General features: G+C 36.8%; 1 protein-coding gene across 2 annotated transcripts in view; it reads left to right on the top strand.

The window, feature by feature from the left end:
• LOC107165936 (uncharacterized) overlaps positions 1 to 23038 on the top strand; it is a 104317-nt gene that overhangs the window by 31187 nt on the left and 50092 nt on the right. For both annotated transcript variants that reach the window (XM_015514375.2, XM_015514384.2), the window contains exons 2-5: positions 6252 to 6393; positions 6670 to 6825; positions 16676 to 16978; positions 18923 to 19092. In XM_015514375.2, the coding sequence (XP_015369861.1) occupies positions 6252 to 6393; positions 6670 to 6825; positions 16676 to 16978; positions 18923 to 19092 (771 nt within the window). The remainder of the gene's footprint in view (positions 1 to 6251; positions 6394 to 6669; positions 6826 to 16675; positions 16979 to 18922; positions 19093 to 23038) is intronic.

The following is a 23038-nucleotide window of genomic DNA, read 5'->3' as shown; positions in this document are numbered from 1 at the left end:
CGGTGAAAAAAACAACGGCAAATCGTGATCGCGCGTATATTTAGATAGTCAGATTATTTTTGGGCGGTAGTTATGTATATTTATTTGAACGACGAGTGCGTGCGACACCGCGACGGGGTGCGGGTATAAAAAAATGTTTCATGACGGCGGAGACTTCAACGACCGGAACTGCGCGGAGATCGAAGCGTAGTGTTAGGTAGTTTTTCTCGGTTTTCAAAATGGACGTTAACATTTATATAAACGGTATTCTATTGTATATTTTATGTATTAGACCTATGCAGGCGTTTTACGGGTGGAATGTGATTATTTCCACGGTTAAATATTATTTCAAGCTTGATTTGTTTTCTTTAAATTATAGTAGGAAAAAAAATTATCACTCGCTTAATTTATGTCATTCAATACTGATTGACATCATTATATTAGTATATACATTTATACACGCTCGTTGTTGTTTCGTCCGTGAAGAGTGTTAGTTTCAGAATTAATTAATTTCTTTTTTTCTCGTAAATCGAGTTTAAAAAAAAAACCAACATGCCCAAATAGTTGTGTGCAAGCTATTCCAACGCACGTTATTGTTTATTTTACCTACTTGTTATTTATTAATTTGTTGTCTAAAGAATAAAACTACAAAACATTTAGGTCCCTTAAAATCGTGTTAGGTATTGAATCTATATACTACATATGAACGACATGGTATAATATTGTGTCGGCCATAACCGCCCATATATAGGCTACTCTGATATCAAAATACTTTTATATGGAAAAATAAGACCAATGATACCTATATATTTGAGCAAGCGATTTTATTGAAAAAATCATTATCCCATTCTTAAATATTTATATTAAACTATTAATAAACTAAACCGAATTTTTATAACGTATATAATTGTATAGCAATATAAACGATTATTTTTATCAAGCAAATAGGTACATATTTTATTAGTAGGTATATTCACTAGAACGTGCAAATTTACAAGATTGTTTCAATTATATATTTTATATTATAAAATAATCTTGCATCTTTTAAAAATCTAAATGGTACTTCTTATGTTGCCTGTGCGTAAGTATTTGAAATATTTTTATAATTTCATCGCATAAGCTGAGATACCGGTTTATAAGATATATATAAATTATTATTGACCATATCATGAGTAGATACCGACGGACAAAAAAAGTCGAATTTACAGTAATTTGTCATATCGCCTGGTGTTTGAAATTGTAGAGACAGCCATATTCGAGTAAGTTATATTTACTTAAAAATATTATAATATTCTCCTGCAGGTGTTATTCGTCTGAAATTCATTTGAATACCAGTTTTTGTATTTCAACGCTCTGATCTACGCTTAAATACTATATAATAATATTTATAATAACATTGCATACGTTTTATAATACAAAATAATTATTTTTATCGTGAAATCAATTTTTCGCCTAATAGGTTTTCCGTATCGCTGAAACGAACGATATTATCATTATTATATTATTTATTACTTTATTAGTTCTGTGGTGAAATTATTATATAACAAACCTGCAGTAGTCGGCATGCCGAATTTTTCCTTCAATCGATTATAGGTTACCGATTCGAAGTCTCCTGTCGGTATATAGGTCCTATCACGATGGGTTGGTACAACAATAATATTAGGTATACTAAACTGGTAATAGGTACATAATATATATGTACTATAAGATATATTCTGAGCCGCAGTGTATATAACAATCCATATGAATACGTACTTAATATAATATAATAATGGTATATTTTTAACAAGCCGACCGCAGTTGTATTGGTATAACGACGTTACAGCATCGACTCCGAAGTTTGGAACAATGTGGGTTTCTCACGACGATTAATGTGTATATGTATATGTAGGTACCCACGTCGTGTGAGCGTTTGCGTATGTGTTTTAAATTTTTTTTTCTTTCGTCGCTGCATTGTTCTCAATAATTGGGACATCGTGTCTCCGTCGCCGAGCAGTATATTACACCGCAGCAGCAGCAGCAGCAAAAACAGCAACAGCCTACTGCAACAGTTGTAGACTGCAGCTGTTATTATAATTTATTTATTTTTATCATTAAATTATTTCGCAAATGCACCGTTCTCGTTACGTCCGATCGAAAAACAATATCTTATACCGTCCTGCAACACAAACGAACGATGCCCGAAATAGCTAGGAATATATAATATATATATAGGAGGTTTATGCCCAAACATAATAATATAATTCATTGTGTATGGGTAGGACGACGCGTTTTTCGCAACAGACGTGTGAGACAGGTGCTATGCAGTAGGTTGTGAATTATACCCGTAAAAATCTTACAAACGCAACAGCTAGTGAGTGTGTCTTATTATTCGCGGGATGATGACTTGTGCGATTTGCTCAGGTGGCCAGTGCCCGATTACATATTATGGTTTACGGGAAGTTTATTATTCATTTGTCCGTATCGAGATAATCGACCGTATACGAAATACAGATTTAACGTCATGTAAACGAGCACACATTATAATATACTGTGTAATTTAAAAATATATTATCATAAAGTATATATATATATATATAGGTAAAGTGGTTGTATTCGCATGCATTTTGGCGTGTCGGTGGGGCGAGAGCAAAAATTAAAATAAATACGTAAATATCAATTATGACAAACTTCCGCGAAAACATATACCTACGTATATATATGCATTATGCATCATGTATAAAAATATGTTACACTGGTCTAATTAACACGTAACACGCGAACTACAGGCCGGACACACAACAGGTTTAATGGTCATTCAAACCGCATAGAGTCTTTAATATAATACGTACTGCGTATAATAATAATATTATTACTTACGACAGAAATCCGAGACATTTTTTTTCGCAATTATTTTCGATTCTGCGCGCGTTCTGTTGAGTCTCAATCGCTATGAAGGTTTTTCCTTAGAAAAAGCAGTCGCTTAGCGCCTACCCGCACTTTACAATATCATATAGTTAAAACGATCGCATAGCGACACCATCAGACGCCATTTAATAATATCTCTGCAGGAATCTGGACGGCTCTATAGCCGTACACACAATTATATAATATAATAATATTATTAACGGTGAAACGGTCGGCTGACCGTGTGGGGTGGCCGGCGATAGGTCATAAGGCGAGTAAACATCAATAATATAACCGCCTGAAGCATGTTCGTGAATATTTATCTCTCTATTGACCCGTCAAACTATTATTATATAGGTACCGGAGAAAAAGATTTGTGTGCGCCCGTAAAGTCACCACCACCTCTCGGTCACTGCTGAACACTTGTTATATATTTTTACCTATATGTTATTATATTATATTTTATAAGTACATATATATTGCAAGCAAGCCCCTGGTCGCGAATCGTGACGTGAGTAAGCATCCCGCAATGTGTGATTGAGTTTTGCTGACGAGAAAATTATTTACACCGATGACGATGATATCACAAAACGCATCTATCTATCTATATATATATATATATATAGGTATAGGTATATGAGCCTAATGTTTGACATTAGCTTAAATCTATAACACCAACACCATCACCTCTGCCCACTTTATCTGGACACTGGTTGGAAAAATTACCAACTAAGGTATGCGAATTATCATAACCAACTTACAGTTACCATTATTTAGTAATACATTTCCACGGGTTTTTAAAATTAAATTATGAATATGTAGCTGAAGTCATCTTTCGTCATCTATAACTATATGTAGTGGACTAAACGATTAGGATATATTACTACATAATCTCTTAGTCTTTGATCAGATAATCGAACAATTTCGTACGGATTAATTAATCGAAACTTAATTGCACAGAATATTATATTCTGTATGTTATAGGTATACCTACTGCAGATACTGATGCGAAACACGATCGTTAAAAATAATAACGTTTGAGAAGACCACTATTTTCGTGAAAAGCTGTACTTGCAATCATATAATATATTTTATTACAGATCGATAGTAACTGAAATCGTTGGTCTGCGAATTTTCCGAACGGCGAGTGTTGAAACTATAGGAAATACGAAATAACCACAATAACATTATTGTTATGATTTATACTTGACTCATGACCCTTAACATGACTGCAGCATTAGGCCCAGCAATGACATGGTAAAAAAACCTCTTCAAATAATTTACTGGTTTTATTCGGATTTTCACAATAATAACACTCATTACACGGCAATAGTCAACATTATTTATATCTGTTTCAAATATATAATAATCATCGTCCTTTTCCCAAATGTGGCTTGTCGACTGCGCTGCTGGGTGTTAGGCGTGTCGCGTTTTAATTTTATTATCGGGTGCACGAGCAGTGTACTTACATATTATTAATATTATATATTATACACATATTACAGTAATCTGATCGAATATTGTTCGGTGAAACGATATTATGACATTTACATATATAATACATATATATTATATATACATGCACTATCCAAAGCTATGTATCCAAGCTGCTATACGTTATTATAGAATGATATCGTAGTCGTGGTGGCGTGTTCGTGTGGTTTATTAAGTTTTTATTCAATTTTTTTTTTTTTTTTAATTACGATCTAACCGCGTGTTACCTTTTTATATGGTTTCCCCGCGTGCATTCTCATATAATATTCTTATAAGACTTCTTCGGCCACTACATCATATATAGGTACTGCACCGAACTACTCGTCGACATTCGGAGATAAATCATTATGCGCTCAATAACGGTCGCCATTATTAATTTGACTAGACTTCATTTTAACGCGTAACCTACAACAATATATACAACAACACACAACATTATTATAATTTTGCGCATGTGTAGAATACGTGGTTGGGTGTTATTCGCGTGCACCCAACTGCTGATAGACCCGTCCTATTATGTATATAGGTATACCAACTAGTCGAGAGATTATAACCTCTATTTAATAACACATAAGGTAATCGCGAGTTTAACGGCGTATCAGCCGCGTTCTGGGTCGTAATAAATTATCGGCTTACTATCTCGACCCACTGATAATGATCATTGCGCGCGGCGTATAATACGTGTTAATTAATTGGCTATTAATTGTTAGAGCGCGCGCGCCACTTTGTCCGCCGCTCCGATGAGTATTGCTGCGCGAGCTTAAAATCGTTTTGTAATTATTATTACCGTTTGGACGTCGTTGTTGCTGGAGGAAAAAAAACCAAACGTAGGTATACACGACGACTGACAACCAAGAAGAAAAATATATTCAAGAAATCCTATAGAATGTTTTTTTTTGCTTTCAAACATTCAACGACCCGTCGCTTCGCGGAGTACCTACACCGCCGCACTGCATATTTGTCGCTAGTCCGTTATAATTGCACACTCGCCAATCGCCACACACCGCACGGCGAACACGGGGTGAACACGGTCGGCAAAATATGTATACCTATATCGTTTCATCGAGGTTCATCGCGATCGCTGTAAATAATTAATAATCAACCAATTATAAAAATTAAAATTAAAAATTAACAGCCGATTCGAACGACTGCGGTATTCGTCGCGAACGCGCGTATCTCCCAAAAGAAATTATACTCACCGACTCCTCATATCCACGCGGTCGTCGTTGTATCACGTTTTTACATCAAGCAGCGCAACCATGTTTAATGTGAGATTTATCGAGAAATACAATTACAGAACAAATGCAATATTAATTTCTACACTAAAATGTGTACCTATAATATTGTATTATATACCTGTTTTGTAGATATATAGGTACCACTACACTATCAAGCATACAAAAACCCGCTCGACAAAGTTTTCGATAAGCGTCAGACGGCGTTTTATAAATGCGTTTGAAAATGCATTTGAAACTCGTTAACAAATATCGCTTATTATGCCGACTTCCATTATAGGCAAAAACGGTTATCTGCATAAACCATTGTGTATTATAATTATTGTACTTTTTTTCGTTTGCTACCTCATCAACAGTATCGTTTTTTGCTCTTTTATACGTAATGTTTATTCATTTATAAATTAATGAATCTTTTAAAAGGTTTTCGTTTCCAACTGACTCGATATAATAATATATATTATATAATATAAACGTGTATAGCTGCGGTGAGGTCTCGTCGAGTACAGCGCACATAATATTAGTATACACAATATATATGTATACAATATGTAGTATATAATCGTTATCCTAACGAATAAATTCGATCGGACCAGCTTCTTATAATATGTATTTCGTTCACGAACCTAACCATATACGTGTGCGTTTCGATTGTTTCAGATAAGGCACAGATTCGGTTGCTACGACCAGGTGACCGAGGTGAACAGACTCCGAGTGCGTTATTGTAATTGGGTCCGGTTTTTGAAAATCACGCAGCACCATTCCGAACAACATGTCAACGTATTGGGAACCAAAATAAAAGGTACACACATCAACAACCGGTTCGATATTTATGTTTTTATTTCACCGAAATTCGTTTTTATTATTATTTATTTTTATTCACGACGATTACGCGATTATATTCGGGTATCTTGCCGAACCTGTTCGGGATTTAACACCGTGTGTGGATTTATGGTCGGATCGCGAGCGAGCGCGCGCGTGTGTAAACCGAGACCGAGAACCGTCGTGCGCGTTTCATTGCAGATGTTTAAAAAAAAAAAAATGTTATGATTATTACTATTTTGTTTTTACTGAACAGGCGAACCCATGTACGAAGTGATCAAAAACATACCTGCCAACACGGAGTTGATCGTGCACTACCTGCCCGAGCGGCCGGAAGAGATATTCTTCATGCCCGCCGTCCAATACTTGAGAAACACGCTGTACAGACGTACGATGGACACAATTCTGGAAGGTAAGTCTTTATAGATTATAATAATTATTAAAGTAATATGCTATCATTATATACCGTCTTCGTCGCATACAATATGCGTCCCAGTCGAAGATTGAATTCTCGGCGGGTACCTATATAAAATTATATGTAGATATACCCACGGTACGTCGTCGCGCGTGTCTCCTGGGTCAAGTGCATGCCGATGACTGTCGATAACGCCCTTGTACATAATAGGTATAATTGTTAGTTCAACACCACGATCGCCGACTACAAGTCGATACCGATATGAGAAAGATGTTCCGAACGCGATGAAAACCGCTTCGACACAAAATTCCTACACTTCCGATAAGGCCGACGCGATGGTATTTGAGATGTTTAATCGATCGTGCTTTTCCCGGGAGTTTTTCTCGTACATTTTTCGATAGAACGTATACAATGTTAACTTTCCAGCAAAACGCATTTAGGAATTTTTAGTGAGGTGTGAGAGGTACACCACATTTACCCAACACAGAGTTGTCTCAGTAAGATTACTGCAGTTATAATCATTACATCTTAAAACCCCGTAAAAAAAAAAAAGGATTCGTAAGTAAATACGCCACAGAATCGATCGGTGAGTCAAGAAAACATTATCATCAACGTGTAAATTATATTATCGCGACAAAATTCAAGATTCCCGTTCATCGTCGTTATTCGGCTAAACAGCGGCTGTCGTCCGCGCGAATCGACGAGTGACGAGTGTTCGCGGCTTGCTGTCTTCGTATCTATCGTTTTTACGCAGGAGGTTCAATCTCATATTATATTGTAATATATTATTATTGAACATATTATAAACTTAATCTAAATCGTTATATGCTATAAGGAATATATTATTCGAAATTATCGATATTTCAATGACATCGATTACGCGCAGTAATATACGACGCAGGTACGGAGATGTTATCACGCATAATCTCTAGAATTTTCACGAGCAGCTGCCGTGTGGGGACGTCATCACGCGATCGAGTGCGCTGTTCGATGATAATATAAAACGCTATTAATAATATTATTTTATTATGCGAGCCTGTCTGTAAAAAATATTAACGCGTGCAGATCGATCTGTGTACATAAAACCATCGATCCTGCTGCACCGTCGGCAGGCGATCCGATTGCGTCATCGTTATGACATCGCGTATATAAAGCGGGAAATATCGATTTTTGAATTTGACGTGGTCCGGCCGGTCCGGGTACACTGCACGCACGCGCACTCTAAACGATTGCGGCCCGGCGTCAGATCGCGATCTACAGATAGATAAAAAACAAATTACGTCGCTTCCGAGTGCGAGCTATAGTGCTCTTATGGCGGCGGCGGGAACTGCAGGCGACCTGCATTGTCAGTAATTGAAGTCGGTTTATGCGCAGCTACCTACGATTTAATAATAGTAATGTAATATATATGCAAATGGCCGACTAATTGAACCGCGGCGGTCCTTTGGCCGGCGATCGCGCCCGTCTGTGGTTTTACGCGGGAGCGCGATCGCGCGCGCGAGCGCACAAACAGAAGCCGGTCGGAAGTATTATTATGATAATATATTGTGTATTATGTATATATATGTGAAAGACGGCGGCGACGACGACGACTACGACGACAATAATTACATCGGAATCGCGATACACACACATATATATATATATGCGTATAGTTAGGTACCTATCTATACACATATATATATATATGCGTATAGTTAGGTACCTATCTATACCTACTTATATAACAGAGTTACGCATAGTTTTATAATATATATCGTGTGTACGCGCGCGCATATAGACGAATAAACGAACACCGGCGGCGGTGGCGGCGGCGGCGGCGGCGGCGGAAAACAATGGGATCGTCGGCGCCTTTGAGACCCGAGGGGACCCCCTCCGGAATGCCATATTTATCTCTGGCGGCCGCCACGATATATAATATCGCCAAGGTGACGCGGCGGCGACGGGGCCGACAATTCGGTGCATTCCGTCCGGTGACACGACTCCGCCATTATAACCGGCCGGCAGCAGCCCCAGCGGAGCGGTCCGATTGATGCACGCGATGCATTTTTGCATTTTATTCGTACATTAAATGCAATTGTCTCGTTGCTCGTCGCAGTCGTCTGCCACAATGGTCGTCGTCCGCGCCGTTACACCCCACGACAACCTCCTCAGCCGCACCGTCGTATACCCACCACCACCCGCATGCCGAGACCGGACGTCGTCCTACCTATATATGCACCAGCCAGCGGGACGATCGTCGATCTACAGCGTGATTTATCGATACCTGAACCGATGTACGTATACACATATATATTATTATTATAATAGCCGGTCGGGGGCTTTGCGCTTACCGTGTTACGCTCGACCGGGTTACGATTTAATTTTTCGATCGAAAACAGCGCTCGTCGTGACAGTGTGTTCCCTACTTCTCCTCGCCACACGTCCTATTATAGTCGTTGTATGTAGATCGAGGCACGCTTCCTCATAATATTCGTATGGTATTATTATAATAATAGTAATGACATACAAATCGTCGGCGGTGCAATTTATACGATTCCGATATTTTGAACTGTCGATAATACACAACACCACCTGCTGCGCGATTGTCCGTCCGCGGTAGAGAGTCACGTAAATAGCGATACATACATATATTATATTATTTATCGTATATATGTATATATGCAACGCACGCAGTCTAATATGACTCAAGTCTCAAGGATATATGTAATATATATTTACACCTATATATTACTATATAAATAGTCAAGTATTTTTACATAAATGTGTACTCGGTTGCACGCGTTTAACGTGTCGGTCCAGTTACGATCTCAGAGCGTCAGAGCTCTTAAGAAATGACAGTTCTTCAAATAATTATTATTACATATATAATTTTTTTTCACCCATTTCCAACATAGTAATTACTTTATAGAAGCGTTTCACCTCGTAGACCAGTTGCTGTAGAATACTACATCCGGATCTCACTGCAGTCGCGTTTTGCGGATATATTTTATCGTCACCACTGTATAGACATCTTGCCAAAAATAATGCAAATATTAATGTAAATCTTAATCAAACAAAATCTTTGAGAAACAAATAAAATCAAAAACGACCGCGTTCGTCTATGATATATACATAGGTAATAATAATAATAATTATTAATAATATACTATAATATTACTCAATATTACTGGACGAGCCATATCGATCATGATTTCCGTTGCAGTCGGAAGTCGTGACTTGAATCGTTCCGACAATATTATATAGGTATAATAGTACTTCGCTATTACATGTTATTCGAATGTGAAAATTTAGTGATATGATTTCGACTATTGAAATGGAAAAAATTATGAATATCATACATTCCACTGCAGCTTCCCCGATAGAGACCGGCCGACATGGCGGACTGCTGCAGCTATTGTGACGGTCGTCGTGAATCGAGTATACACGTGAATACTGTACGCAACAACAATAATAATATTATTATTATTATTATTATTACGCTCAACATAATAATATAATAATATAAGCGCAAGGTGGAGTGAAAAAAAAAACATAGAAACGCACGCGCGTTCCTGCAGAGATCTATATGCGCGGACGTCCGCGACGTGTCGGTCGGACAGAGTGTTCCCCCCCCCTCAACCCCGCCGAAAGGAATCGGGTTGGCCGCCGCACAAAAGAAGAACGGTCCCGTCCGAAAAGTCACTGCTGCAATAAGCATCATGAGCCGAGGTCTCCTTTCAATTTCAAAACGTGACGTCTGCAATAATGACCCACAAACGCGCGGGGCACACTTCGTCGGCCGGGCCATTGTCTCGGGATAACACCTCGTTTCGTCAATCTCTGAATCTCGACACGAAATCGGTGGCACCGCGTTCCTCGTGCAGCCCGCGCCGCCGCTTGATCCGCGCGCCCGCGATCGTTGGCCACCACGATGTCGTGGGGCCACTCGCGTGGGACCACTCGCGCGGGTTAATCTCCAGCTCATTCATTCTCCTCGCGTATTCTTCGGCCACCATCGCCGCCGCCGTCGCCAGCTCGCGGTCGCCGTGTCCGCCGCCGGAAAGAAGCGGGCAACACTACACGTTCACTCCGTATAACATAACGCAATAATATTACACACGCACACACATATAGGTACAGTGCGACCGTAGTGTATATGGACTATTGTAAACAAGAGTGGTGTGTGTGTGTGTGTGTGTGGGTGCGCGCGGGCTGTACACGTGTGCATGCATCACCTATTTTTTCCATCACCCATTTATCTCTCCACTCGCGGGGCCGAATCTAACAAGCGCGTATACTATTTTATATGTACATTAGGTACGCACGAGCCGCGTCATCCGCATCAACAATGAATTACGATTTCCTACCAGCACCCACCCAACCGTCCGCCGCTCACTAGTTCACCACATTCACGCACCACGTCGACGTTGGCTCCCGAACGGTTCGACCGGCTAATTACGTTTGGTGATCGACGATGAGCGGGGTGGGCGCGGGGTTCACGCTCGTGTCCGCGAGACTGGCGGAAAAACGGCCGACAGACTATATATTATATTATAATATTATAATAATAGCTAGCGTGCTCGAGATGCGAGATGTTGTGAAATACTATATATATATGTATAGGTACATCGACAAACATACGAAATAATGGTTATATATATATTAAGGCCGTAGCGAATCGCGTTTGGCGATCGTCGATATTATATTATTATTCACCGTTTTTAGATAGACTACCTATAATATAATATATTATAATAATATGTTATGTACATCACATTATTCGATTCGATGTATACTATATTACTATATATATATATATATATGATAATATAATAGATACGCGTTATAATAAAAGTATGCATATACGCCTCCATATCTTACCTTTGTAGAACATCGATGATATGCACTCACGACGTTACTAAACGATTTCGTTAATTACGTATAATACCCATAATATATACTGCAGCTGATGATAATAATAATTAACAAACGTGCAACATTTATTTTACTCGTTTCATTATATCCATTAACCGCAGTATTTTAAGCGATTTTTTCCCTATCGAACGTATATGATTTAAAATTTAAAAAAAAAGCCTCAATAATAATTACCGATTAGGTCATCAAAATAAATCATAATAATATATAACAACATATTCCTCTGTTACTACTTGATTTCTTTACTTACACACACGTCTGTCCATAGCAGACATTTCTGGAAATCGAATCATGTCTATATACTACCTAATTATTATATGGTTCTGTCCACTTTAATAATATACATATGTTATCTGTAATTGATTATTCTCGTTATTGTTTTTTTAATGGTTTTTCTTACTCCGGTTACTTACCTATATATAAGCCCTATTTTAATCTTTTTATTCATTTGATGCTTACCTATGTGTATTATGCTATTATCTAAATACTTCCTCCGCTTTCTTTTTTCCTATTTATATCGTCAACATCTCAACGACATTAACATGATATATATTATATATCATTATGATTGTTATCCCCGTTCGAAAAAGTTTTGTTACACCGTTTAATTTTGTATAGAATATTTTAATGCGGTCGACGATCCACATACTCGTTTTTGTGGTAGTTAGGTATTATATCCATTGTAATAACGTACAATACAATATATATATTATATATATATATTTTTTAAATTAATTTACATATTTGTTTGCTTTAATACTTTGGAGGGATCATCGTTCTATCGCTGCAAATATACGTGAGCTCTGCATAATAGGTACCTACTAAAATTTAAATCTCCCACCCCGAAAGTATTTCACCCTCAATTTTCCACAATATTCAATTTTGGCTGATCGCATGATAATTGATAGTATATAGCATCGAATAATCCCGGTGATTCCGCGTAATGAGATGAGACATTCGTACCATCATATATATATATAGCTATATATGACTATTGTTTCGAACGAGCGAGGTCGCTCGGGGACGTCTTCGAGGCGGCGCGGCGTGGGCCCAGAGTAGATTGACGCGAAGTGACCTTGTCCCTAGCCTTATACGCCGGTACTATACAATATGTTATATATTATATTATAATATTACAACGATATGTACGTTTACGGCTACTTGAATTAATATACCGCGTAAAACGGCCTCGAGCGGCGTGTGAATAAAAAAAAAAACGCGACACTGCAAAGTTATTGCTGCAGAATATTATAATAATGCGTTTACCGGGATCGATACAATATTATATTATATATTATATTAACATTATAAACCCATAATAATATATATTATTATACAATTATAATATTTATTTTATTAATTTATAGTATATAGGTAAAATATACACTACGCCGGATGGTGCCAAGGGTATAGGTAGATATATGTATACGCATAATATACCAAATGCGTTGGGTTTTCGTAATCATATGATTTCGTATTTTTACAACGTGTAGGTACAATGTATACATTCTAGGTAAATTAAAACCGATAGATACATAGAACCACATACGTAGTATAATAAAGGTATCCGCGTATACAACGCATGCCGCTGCGTCGAATTTCCAACTACCCTCCACCTTGCAGTCACAAACTCCGCTGTGGATTGTGCAGTCTACACTATAGACCAGCGGTGGTTCACTAACTTTTTTTTTCTACAGTACAATTTTTTGGATCAAATATAACCATGAAAGACAGGACAAAAAATTACTCATCAATCACGAATTTTCGAGAAAAAAAACAACTATTATTTTAATTATAATTTAAATTATTTATAATTATGAACCGTAGACCGCGGTGACCTTAGAAAGTGTCCGCGATGTACAGTTTGGGAACCGCTACTCTTGACCACCAGTATTTAATTAGTATCGATGATCACTCCAACATGCGTATAATAGGAGGACGGCTACGGGACGGAATGAAAAATTAAAACGAAAAATCGAAATTGAAATGACATGGAATCCTACATGATGTGTATGCGTGATGTGCGTCGTGCGAGCATAATATATAATATAATATAGGTGTAGTAGGGAAAAAACGGAGACGGAATACGTTCGATACGAGCACGCTGCATATACGATCATACTCGAACGCATAGGTACGCATATACACGTCCAAAGACCAATATCGTTGTATAATAATGCGTACGGTTTGTCCATTGTTCTGGTGGCTATTGGTGATTGTGCGGCGGCGACAATATATACGCGAGTATTATATTATTATTATTATTATTATTGTATATACGTGCAGTAGGCACTATTATATATATATATATATATACACACACACACATCATACCTATAATATACGCGTACTTGCGTACCTATACGTACCTATACGCCGTGGCCGAGGCGGTACTCACTTCCAAACGGTAGCGGCACGTCCTTCTATTGTTTGGCCGCCGCCGCCCGATCGACTTCGGGCGCGGGTATTGTCCTCGGTTCTTCTCATCCCCCGGCCCGCGCGTTTTCTCCGAGACGGTGACACGGACTTGATTTGCGTCCGTCGCTTCGATGTACTTGTGCATGCACACACACACACACACACACACATATATATATATACATATATATATTTATTCGTGTGTATGTGTGTGCAGGTATATGGACACATAATATAGGTATAACAGCATAAGAGCGATGGTCGTCACGCGAGACCGAGACGGAGGAAAACCGAGTGCATCTATATACGTAATATACATATAATATATTATACGGGATGCATAAGCGTGCAACATTCTATCTCGGAAAATCGACGAATCGCGCATATATTATAATTGCATACCTACTGTTCAAAAAAAAAAACGCAAAAAATAAATTGAAGATTTACGAAAATCGCTTTTTTTTAATCATGTTTTGAAAGAATAAAATATTTGTATTTTGTTTTTCGGTGGTCTCTAGGGGAGGGGTTGAAAATATAAAATTGTCTGATTTTGGTAAGAGATCGCACGTGGAAGGAATGCGCCACGACCACCATCACCAACGAACCATATTATACATGTATTATACACGAACGCCTATGATAGGATGATAATATTAATATTATAATAGGTATGTACCATCATGTAGATGTAGATACATAATAACAATATTTGTGCCCGTGTAGTGCGTACAGATATTATTTAGGAGCGTGAATGGGGGATTTTTTTTGTTTAGTTTTTTACGGGTGCTCTGCTGCTATATATTACGTGCGTTTTTCACGTGATTCAGAAAACGATGTAATAATAATGCGAAAAATGAATTATTATACAATGCTAATAATATAACATATAGTCGCACACAAAATTTACTCGCGGCACGTACAACGCGCATATAAATTTTTGAGGCAGGGTTGTATACGAGTAGGTACGACGATTATGACGCGTCGTTATAATAATAATATACGTTTTATCGTCACGACGTCAAATAGGTATAGTTATATACTATTGAATATTGATAGGCTACTATAATAATCGGCCGCCTGCGCTTTATAATATAATAATACCTATATGTCGAACCGAAATTAGTTGACGTGTCTGTCACCACTGTAAACGCATTGTTCGACGACGATGGTGAGGCCGTCTCTCGGACCACTCTTTCGTAGATCTGGTGACTGTTGGCCCCGTTGGATGGAAGGTTCATATATAATATGCGGGAAGTGGACTGGAAATATCATTAACTCGACGAACACGTATCGCAACTCTTGATGGACAGTTCCGTTATCGCACCAATATAAATACAGTTTTAGGAAGCGACAGACGATTTGATGTAGACCACGGATACCTCATCGTTTTTATAACAATATATTATGTACCTATTGGCTATTTGCACAACGATCGTCGACGAAACGGTTGACTTGCATTGTTCTATATTATATGACTAGCTGTATAGTCGGACGGAATAAAGTACGCACCCATTCAAAACGGAGATAATCGGACAAATTGTCTTCCGAATCATTGGCCTGCTTTTGTCAAAGAGAACTTAAGTTACTCTTCTAAACTCATCCGCCTATTAATCGGAAAAAATATTCCTCTACAGTTGACGACGTGAGATCGCGTATATCGAATCGTGTATCTATGAGCACTGGACCGTCTGGACGCGACACGAACCGTTTCCGCCAAATACGAATATAAATTGACTCTCATACTATTCATACCCATATAATATGTGTATATATAGTCTGTAGTAGAGTAATAATAATAAGCAATAGCATCGACGATCGACGATCGACTTGGCGAGATTATCGTTTTAATTGGAACTATAACGGTGGACGAGACCACAGTGGCTTTTGCTCGAGTCCGCGCGGTTTAATAATAATAATAATACTTGTATAATCGACCGCGTTATAATAATATTCACTTCACCGTAATCACAGACAATGTAGGTATAACTATAGTACTAGCTATATCTATGATAGTAGGTAACTCTACTTCTATATAATAATAGTGTATGTTTTAATAATAACACGTGTCGAATTTAATTTCAATGATATACGTTCAAGCACAAAGTACCTTTTTAAGCAATCTTAAAACAGGAGAGAGCAAAAACCACAATTAAATGTACGTGTTTTCTTGTATATTATATTATTATATGTGTATTAAAGTATATTAATCGGTCTTAGAATTAAGTTGACCCATTATGTGATACGTTGTACAATAATGCGAAGACTATAATATATGTAGGTAACTCGTTTAAACTACTGAATACTGCATTTTGTAAAACCCAACAATTATACAATAATTATCACTTATTGGTGCGCGTCATCGCGAACTACAATACAATTCAGTTTACCTATTATTATTGAATAGGTATTATATTATAATATTGTGTCATCAACCGATGTTTTTATAGATGATTAATGTAAATAATATTATATTATGTGGTTTGATTCTTATTATATTATTCGTTTGTTCCAGATTCACCGTTGGACCTATCCATGTCGTTACTGTCCCGGGCGTTCGGTACGTCTTCCGCGTCATCGGCGTCCTCCCCGCCCAGCGGACTGGACACGGACGAACGCAAGTCGTTGTCCGGTGAATCGTCTTCGGCCAACTCATTGTCCGGGGACACAGCATCGCTGGACCACAACGTGAACATGATCGTGACTCCGGTGAAACCGAGGCCGTTCCGCGGCGAGCGCACCCTGCTTCCGTGCGAGGTGTGCCGCAAAGCTTTCGACCGGCCGTCGTTGCTCAAGAGACACATGCGCACCCACACCGGTATGTTTGTATAGAATTCATTATCTAATTCCCAACCTTTTTTCATTCAACGCCCCTTTTGGATTTTAAAAATCTCATACCACCGTCTCCCCCCCCCCTCGAAATCAATTTTTTCATCCACCTAGTACCTAAAATCTATAGTCCGATAAGATAATTATTTAGAAGTTACTTAGTATATCTATAAATATTATACCTACATAATTCTGTATATTACGTTTGGTATTTAATATTAGTTTTATTTATAATCAGTTATAAACAATAAAAATATAAATGATAGATGAGCGCCCCTCTCAGAAAAACGCTCCTTCAAAATAAAAAATGCTCACTAGTTGGCGGTAGCGCGCACGTTGCAGGGAATCACTGCATTAGAATATAATCAATGTACTGCAGTGCGAATTACATTTAACCTAAATACGGCGGCAACACTAATTTACCCGAACATTTTTTAGCTATTTATAGGAATACCTACCTATGCTGTAGGTATACTTACATATTATATTATCTGAACAGTTTTCGTTTCCGCGGCGGCGTTCCGAAGTGTTTGTTCGATTCGTGACTCCAAAGTATAATATAGTAATATTACATCAAGAAAACTTTTTCGTACTTACTTAATATTCGAATAACATTAATAATAATATAAATAAAAGGTTGGCCGTCATGGGTTATTTCAAGTTACTCGAGACTCGAATATTGTGGCCTCAAAAAAAAAAAAAAAAAATAGAATAGAACTTTGATACTCAATTTGCAAGTATCTCTTAGACAACAATTTCAGTGATGTCTCGTTTAGGCTAAATGCTCAATAATCTGCATTTTTTCGTCAGTGTTACCACTATCGGTAGGTATCACAAGTTTGCAAATATCATGATAAGTTTTTTTTTTTTAAATGATTTTTCTTTTAATTGGTAAAACTGTGCTTAAGTAAACCAATCAAAAAACGTCGTGGCATCAGGGAGAAAAATCACCGAGACCCACAAAGAGTATCATGACGGTTAACCTGTCAACAGTGTCAATAGTCTCAACACTCATATAAACAATCATAATTCATATGATTATTATAAACCGTGCAAAATACAATTTTTAGCCATTTTCCATAATATTCTCTTAAATGACAATCGTTTTGATCCGGACGTAAAATATCGTCCTTGTGACGTTTTAGAGGAGGTTGCCATACACAGCTGCAGACAGTAGATATTTTCTACGTAAATACATTAAATATTATGCAACACTCACATAACATTATACTGTTATTCCATACGTGTATTTTACCTGTACAGCGGGGTACCATGATCCAATGGCGTACGCACTTTGCCGACGACAATATAAACATATAATATAGGTAATATTAACGTGTAGGTACCTAAGTAAACACATAATAATAAATTATTTCCATAAAACGCCGCGATATTATATTATGCACATATCATTATTGATGTGCATTTAATGTAATATATACCTACACAACGCGCATATAATAAAATGTGATCCGCAGATAATTTCAAGTTTGATTGAAATAAAAAATAAAAAGCTGCATCAGAAAGCTTGGGTACCTCAACAGCAACTTCGCCGCATATACATATAGGTATATATGCATCGCAGTACGAGACTGGTCCATAAACATCAACGATTACGATAATAAACGTTCGCATGGGCTCTCCTCTCGGTCGTTTCCCGAGACCGGATGACGATGTTTTTCTTCTCCATATTTTAATTTTTTTTATTATTGTTATTAAATCCATCTTAAGCCTCGCGTATTCAATTCCCACGGCACGGATAAAAATCGACGGCCGCGCGGGTCCTGTTGACCGACATCCATGTGCCGATATAACACCCCGCATATTGTTATTATTATATTATATTATATTATAAGCTAACTCATGTATATGGTGTGAAAAATTGTTTCCTGTAACTATATTATAATACCGTCGCATACGTTTTCTCATGCAGGTGAAAAGCCACACGTGTGTGCAGTGTGCAACAAGGGTTTCTCTACGTCGAGCTCGTTGAATACTCACCGGCGAATCCACAGCGGCGAAAAACCACACCAGTGTGGCGTCTGCGGAAAACGGTTCACGGCCAGTTCTAATCTCTACTACCACCGAATGACTCACATCAAGGTAAGCCTAGTTATAGAGCTTTTAAGACTTTTGAATTTGAAAAAAATATATATATTTTTATATTCCATCTACATAATATAATATATTAGGTGGAATCAGCGGGAAATAGTAGTAAAACAAATTGTCTGTCGAAATACGTTTGCTTAACGATCTATAGGTACGTGTGTTATTCAATGGTATATATAGGTAACTAATATTATATGCATATTATAAGTATATATAGTCTGCAGTAGAGCATAAATTACCCAGTTCGGCCACTATAGAAGGCCAATAAAACCAGACCGTTGACCTCTTATTATAACGACGTCTTATATACTATCCAACACATGAAATTGTTCACGACAGATTTTTCTCCAAATATTGCACAACTATTAAAATCGATTATTAGTATAGGTATAGTTTATTTTAGTTATTATATTTCCGATAAATGTTTTATTTAAATTTGGTTTTTAACTGTGATCGACAACATCTCCATCCCAAATATGAATTTTTCATTAACAAATTGAACATTCTACATTTAATTTCTGTATAGGTAATATATTATAAAATTAAAAAAAATTTATTTTTATACACTCGATTTCGATATCTTATTTTTAATCAAAATATATAATATAGGTAGTCTTCATTACACATTCTTTATACTACTTATTTTGTAAAATATGCTTCCGAATAAATAAATATAGATATATAGGTATATGAAACGCGACGTGTATCTTATATGATTATATAATATATAATATATAGTATATACAATATAATAAATTGTTGTATAATACATGTACATATTTTAAACGCGTATATTGCAGTATAATTATTGCATTATAATCATTTTTTTTTACATATTTAATATTTTAATATATACATATGCTACTATAACGCGTATAAAAATATTGATAAAAATTCGATAATCAATCATTATATTCGAACGGTGGCTCATGGTATAGAATCGAGTTACACTGTTATACGTTTTAAGTCTCGTCGTGTTCATGTATATAATAATAATCGTATTATTAATATTATTAACATATACCCATAAACCGTCGGCCGGTTAACAACTAAACCGTCGTGACTTTAATACAAGAGAGGGCTAAAGACAGGATCCACACCGCTTCGGTCGGCCGCGCGCGCGTGTGTGTGTACTGTATATCATAAACATATACGATGATTTTAATGTTCTAAGACTCACGCAAGATTATGGGTCTTTAATAATACGTCTGAACCTGTCTGTGGGGCATACAGATTATTATTATCTCTGCGCGCGACGGATTGGTTAGTGTGTATAGATTTATTTTCAAACTCAAATAATTATTGTACACGGAATTAAAATTAAAATCGTGTAGAACACGTAACACCGAGCTACTTATTTGTGGCCAGGTCTCCGCACTTGGAGATGGTGTCCGGATACTGGTGGTTTTAATTTCATGTTTTTATTTTTTATTATTATTATGTGCTCGCAATTTAAAAAAAAAAAAAAAAAAAAAAAAAAAAACAGTATAATAAACCAGAATGGTTTTTAATATTTCGATCAATTTTGTCGTAAACACGAAGGAAAAAGTGGTTTCCGACGTGACCCGAACCTTTATATTATTATTAGATATATATTATTATTATGGTAGGTATATGCATTAGGTTATATAGTTTAAATTTGGGACCAAAATTCATCTCGTCTAACCGGTTGACGGCAATATGACGAGTATATCATTATAATATAGTTACTGCACTCATACATATACTCTTTGCGGGATCAGTTGCGATTCTCTTCAGGTGTGTATACACCATACAGTATATGTATGCATACATTTTAAGTATGTATCATGTATGTACATCATTAGACATACCCAATCGTGAGATCGTATAATGTGTAATTATTTTCTTGAAATTATAGTTAATATAGGTATGATAATATATCGATGGAATATTATATGCATAGTGACGATGGGGTCATGTTTATGGCTATGATGGATCACCTAATGGAAAATTCGTTATTTTATCTTATTTTTTATATAACCTTTAGATTTGACTAAAATCTCTAAACTAACTATGATGAGAAACAGTTGGCACGGGAGGAGGTGTATAATACTCTGACTAAAATTGGTCTGTGTTTTACTGGTTTAGATAATAAACTAATTTTGATCCATAAACTCTAAATATATTCAGGTATTATAGGTTTAAGGATAAGCTTACATTGATCCCGTGTAACAGTTACTAAATCGTGGACTAAATATGCTGTTGCAAGGTCGGCTTGCAACTTGGGCGCAGTTGTTACAGTTATATTATATAAAATACTTTATGTGCATACATCCATGCAAATATCTGCACGTACCAACCGTCTTGTTTAATCAACGTAAAATTATATTGTGTGGAAAATAGTACAGGTATAGACTATAAGAACGTCAGAAAGATAATTTGTAGTTGGTGATGTTATTAATTTTAGCAAACAGGAAATTGATCAAAATAATGTAACACTCCACAGCGTCAAACCCCACATCATCATATCTTCAGTCATCTACCATGATAGATGGTAGATAGACTAACCTAACCATTGCAATGGTTAAAAAATAAATAAATAATTGCAAATTTTTATAATTATTATCCACTTTAGATATATATATAAGAAGTATTTTAATGGAACAGAGAACGTATGGTTTTCAAATACACACTTTTTCATAAAAAACAAACATATTCCTCACGAGTCGCTCTGTTTTCTGCATCTAATTAAGAAGAAATTACAAAACAAAACGAAGACCATTCGGGTGGAATAATTAAATCATAAAAAATCCACCATACACCTCTACATGTTCATAGACTTATGACTGATGGGATGTCATGCGCTATAAAAATCGTAATAGCGATAGCAATATGAAAATGATTAACTATAAAAGAACTAAGTTTAAAAACACATAATACCATATACATCTAATTTAATTAATACAGATAAACAGACAATTAAAATATTTAAAAAAAATCTTTTCATAAAACAAAGAAAAATATTTGTCTTAAAATCTTACTATCTTGTTTCAAATCTTAACCATGTCTCCGCGATATTTTTTCATGATAGTTGAGAATCGAAGGATGCGTTTGTATGATATCGCATTCGTCAAACAGTGAATCTGCAACGTGATAATAAAATACGCAAACTTCCATTAATATTTGTATGATTATTATACCGCGGTAATGGTCACTAATTTAGCTGTCTATGCGGATCCTCGAACTCCGGTCGAGTGGTCCATAAATTATTATTGTTTTAATTGCGTTACAATAATATATAATATGTATGAACGGGAAAAAACATCGGACTCAGAGAAAACGGCGGCGCGCGGCAGATGTGTCGACGGAGCCGGTGCATTATATTAGAATTGTACGCAATATATTATGTAATAAATAAATGCGCCTTGGACACGCAACGCACTGGCACTGCAATAAAATATAATGCGAACGGCACGCCACACGACTCCGCGTCAACAATAACAACGATGACACGACGATGTATTACTGCCATCGGTCGGTGCTGTGAAAAAAACAGTGATAATTTTATTATTATTATGGTATTATTGAAATCGCCGTATCGATTGCTCGGCGGGTGCGCGCAGGGAAAAAAACAGCCATCGAAGGAAATCGCGCGCCATCCGAATGCCTCGACAACATTGATATAATATCATTATAGAGCATATTAATTCGTGATACTGAATTATTGCAGCCAACCCCCCCCCCCCCCCCCCCCAAACCATCGATGATTAGTGGTTGGTGGTAACGTATATAACAGTTTGGGTCGTTACCAAAACGGAGTAGAAGCCATCACACATTTGCTCGATCATATTTTGACTTAAACTCGTCACTGCAATAGTTTGAACAAAATAAAAAGTCCAATGGTTCACGTTAAAAGTTAAATAATGAACATTTTGTGATTATAATATGTCGTTGGAGAGAAGGTTAATTTCTCGAATCC

Source organism: Diuraphis noxia, unplaced genomic scaffold (assembly GCF_037042655.1).
Source record: "Diuraphis noxia isolate RWA-SAM2 unplaced genomic scaffold, SU_Dnox_SAM2 contig0004, whole genome shotgun sequence".
NCBI lineage: Eukaryota > Metazoa > Arthropoda > Insecta > Hemiptera > Aphididae > Diuraphis > Diuraphis noxia.
This window is presented reverse-complemented; position numbering and strand designations above follow the sequence as displayed.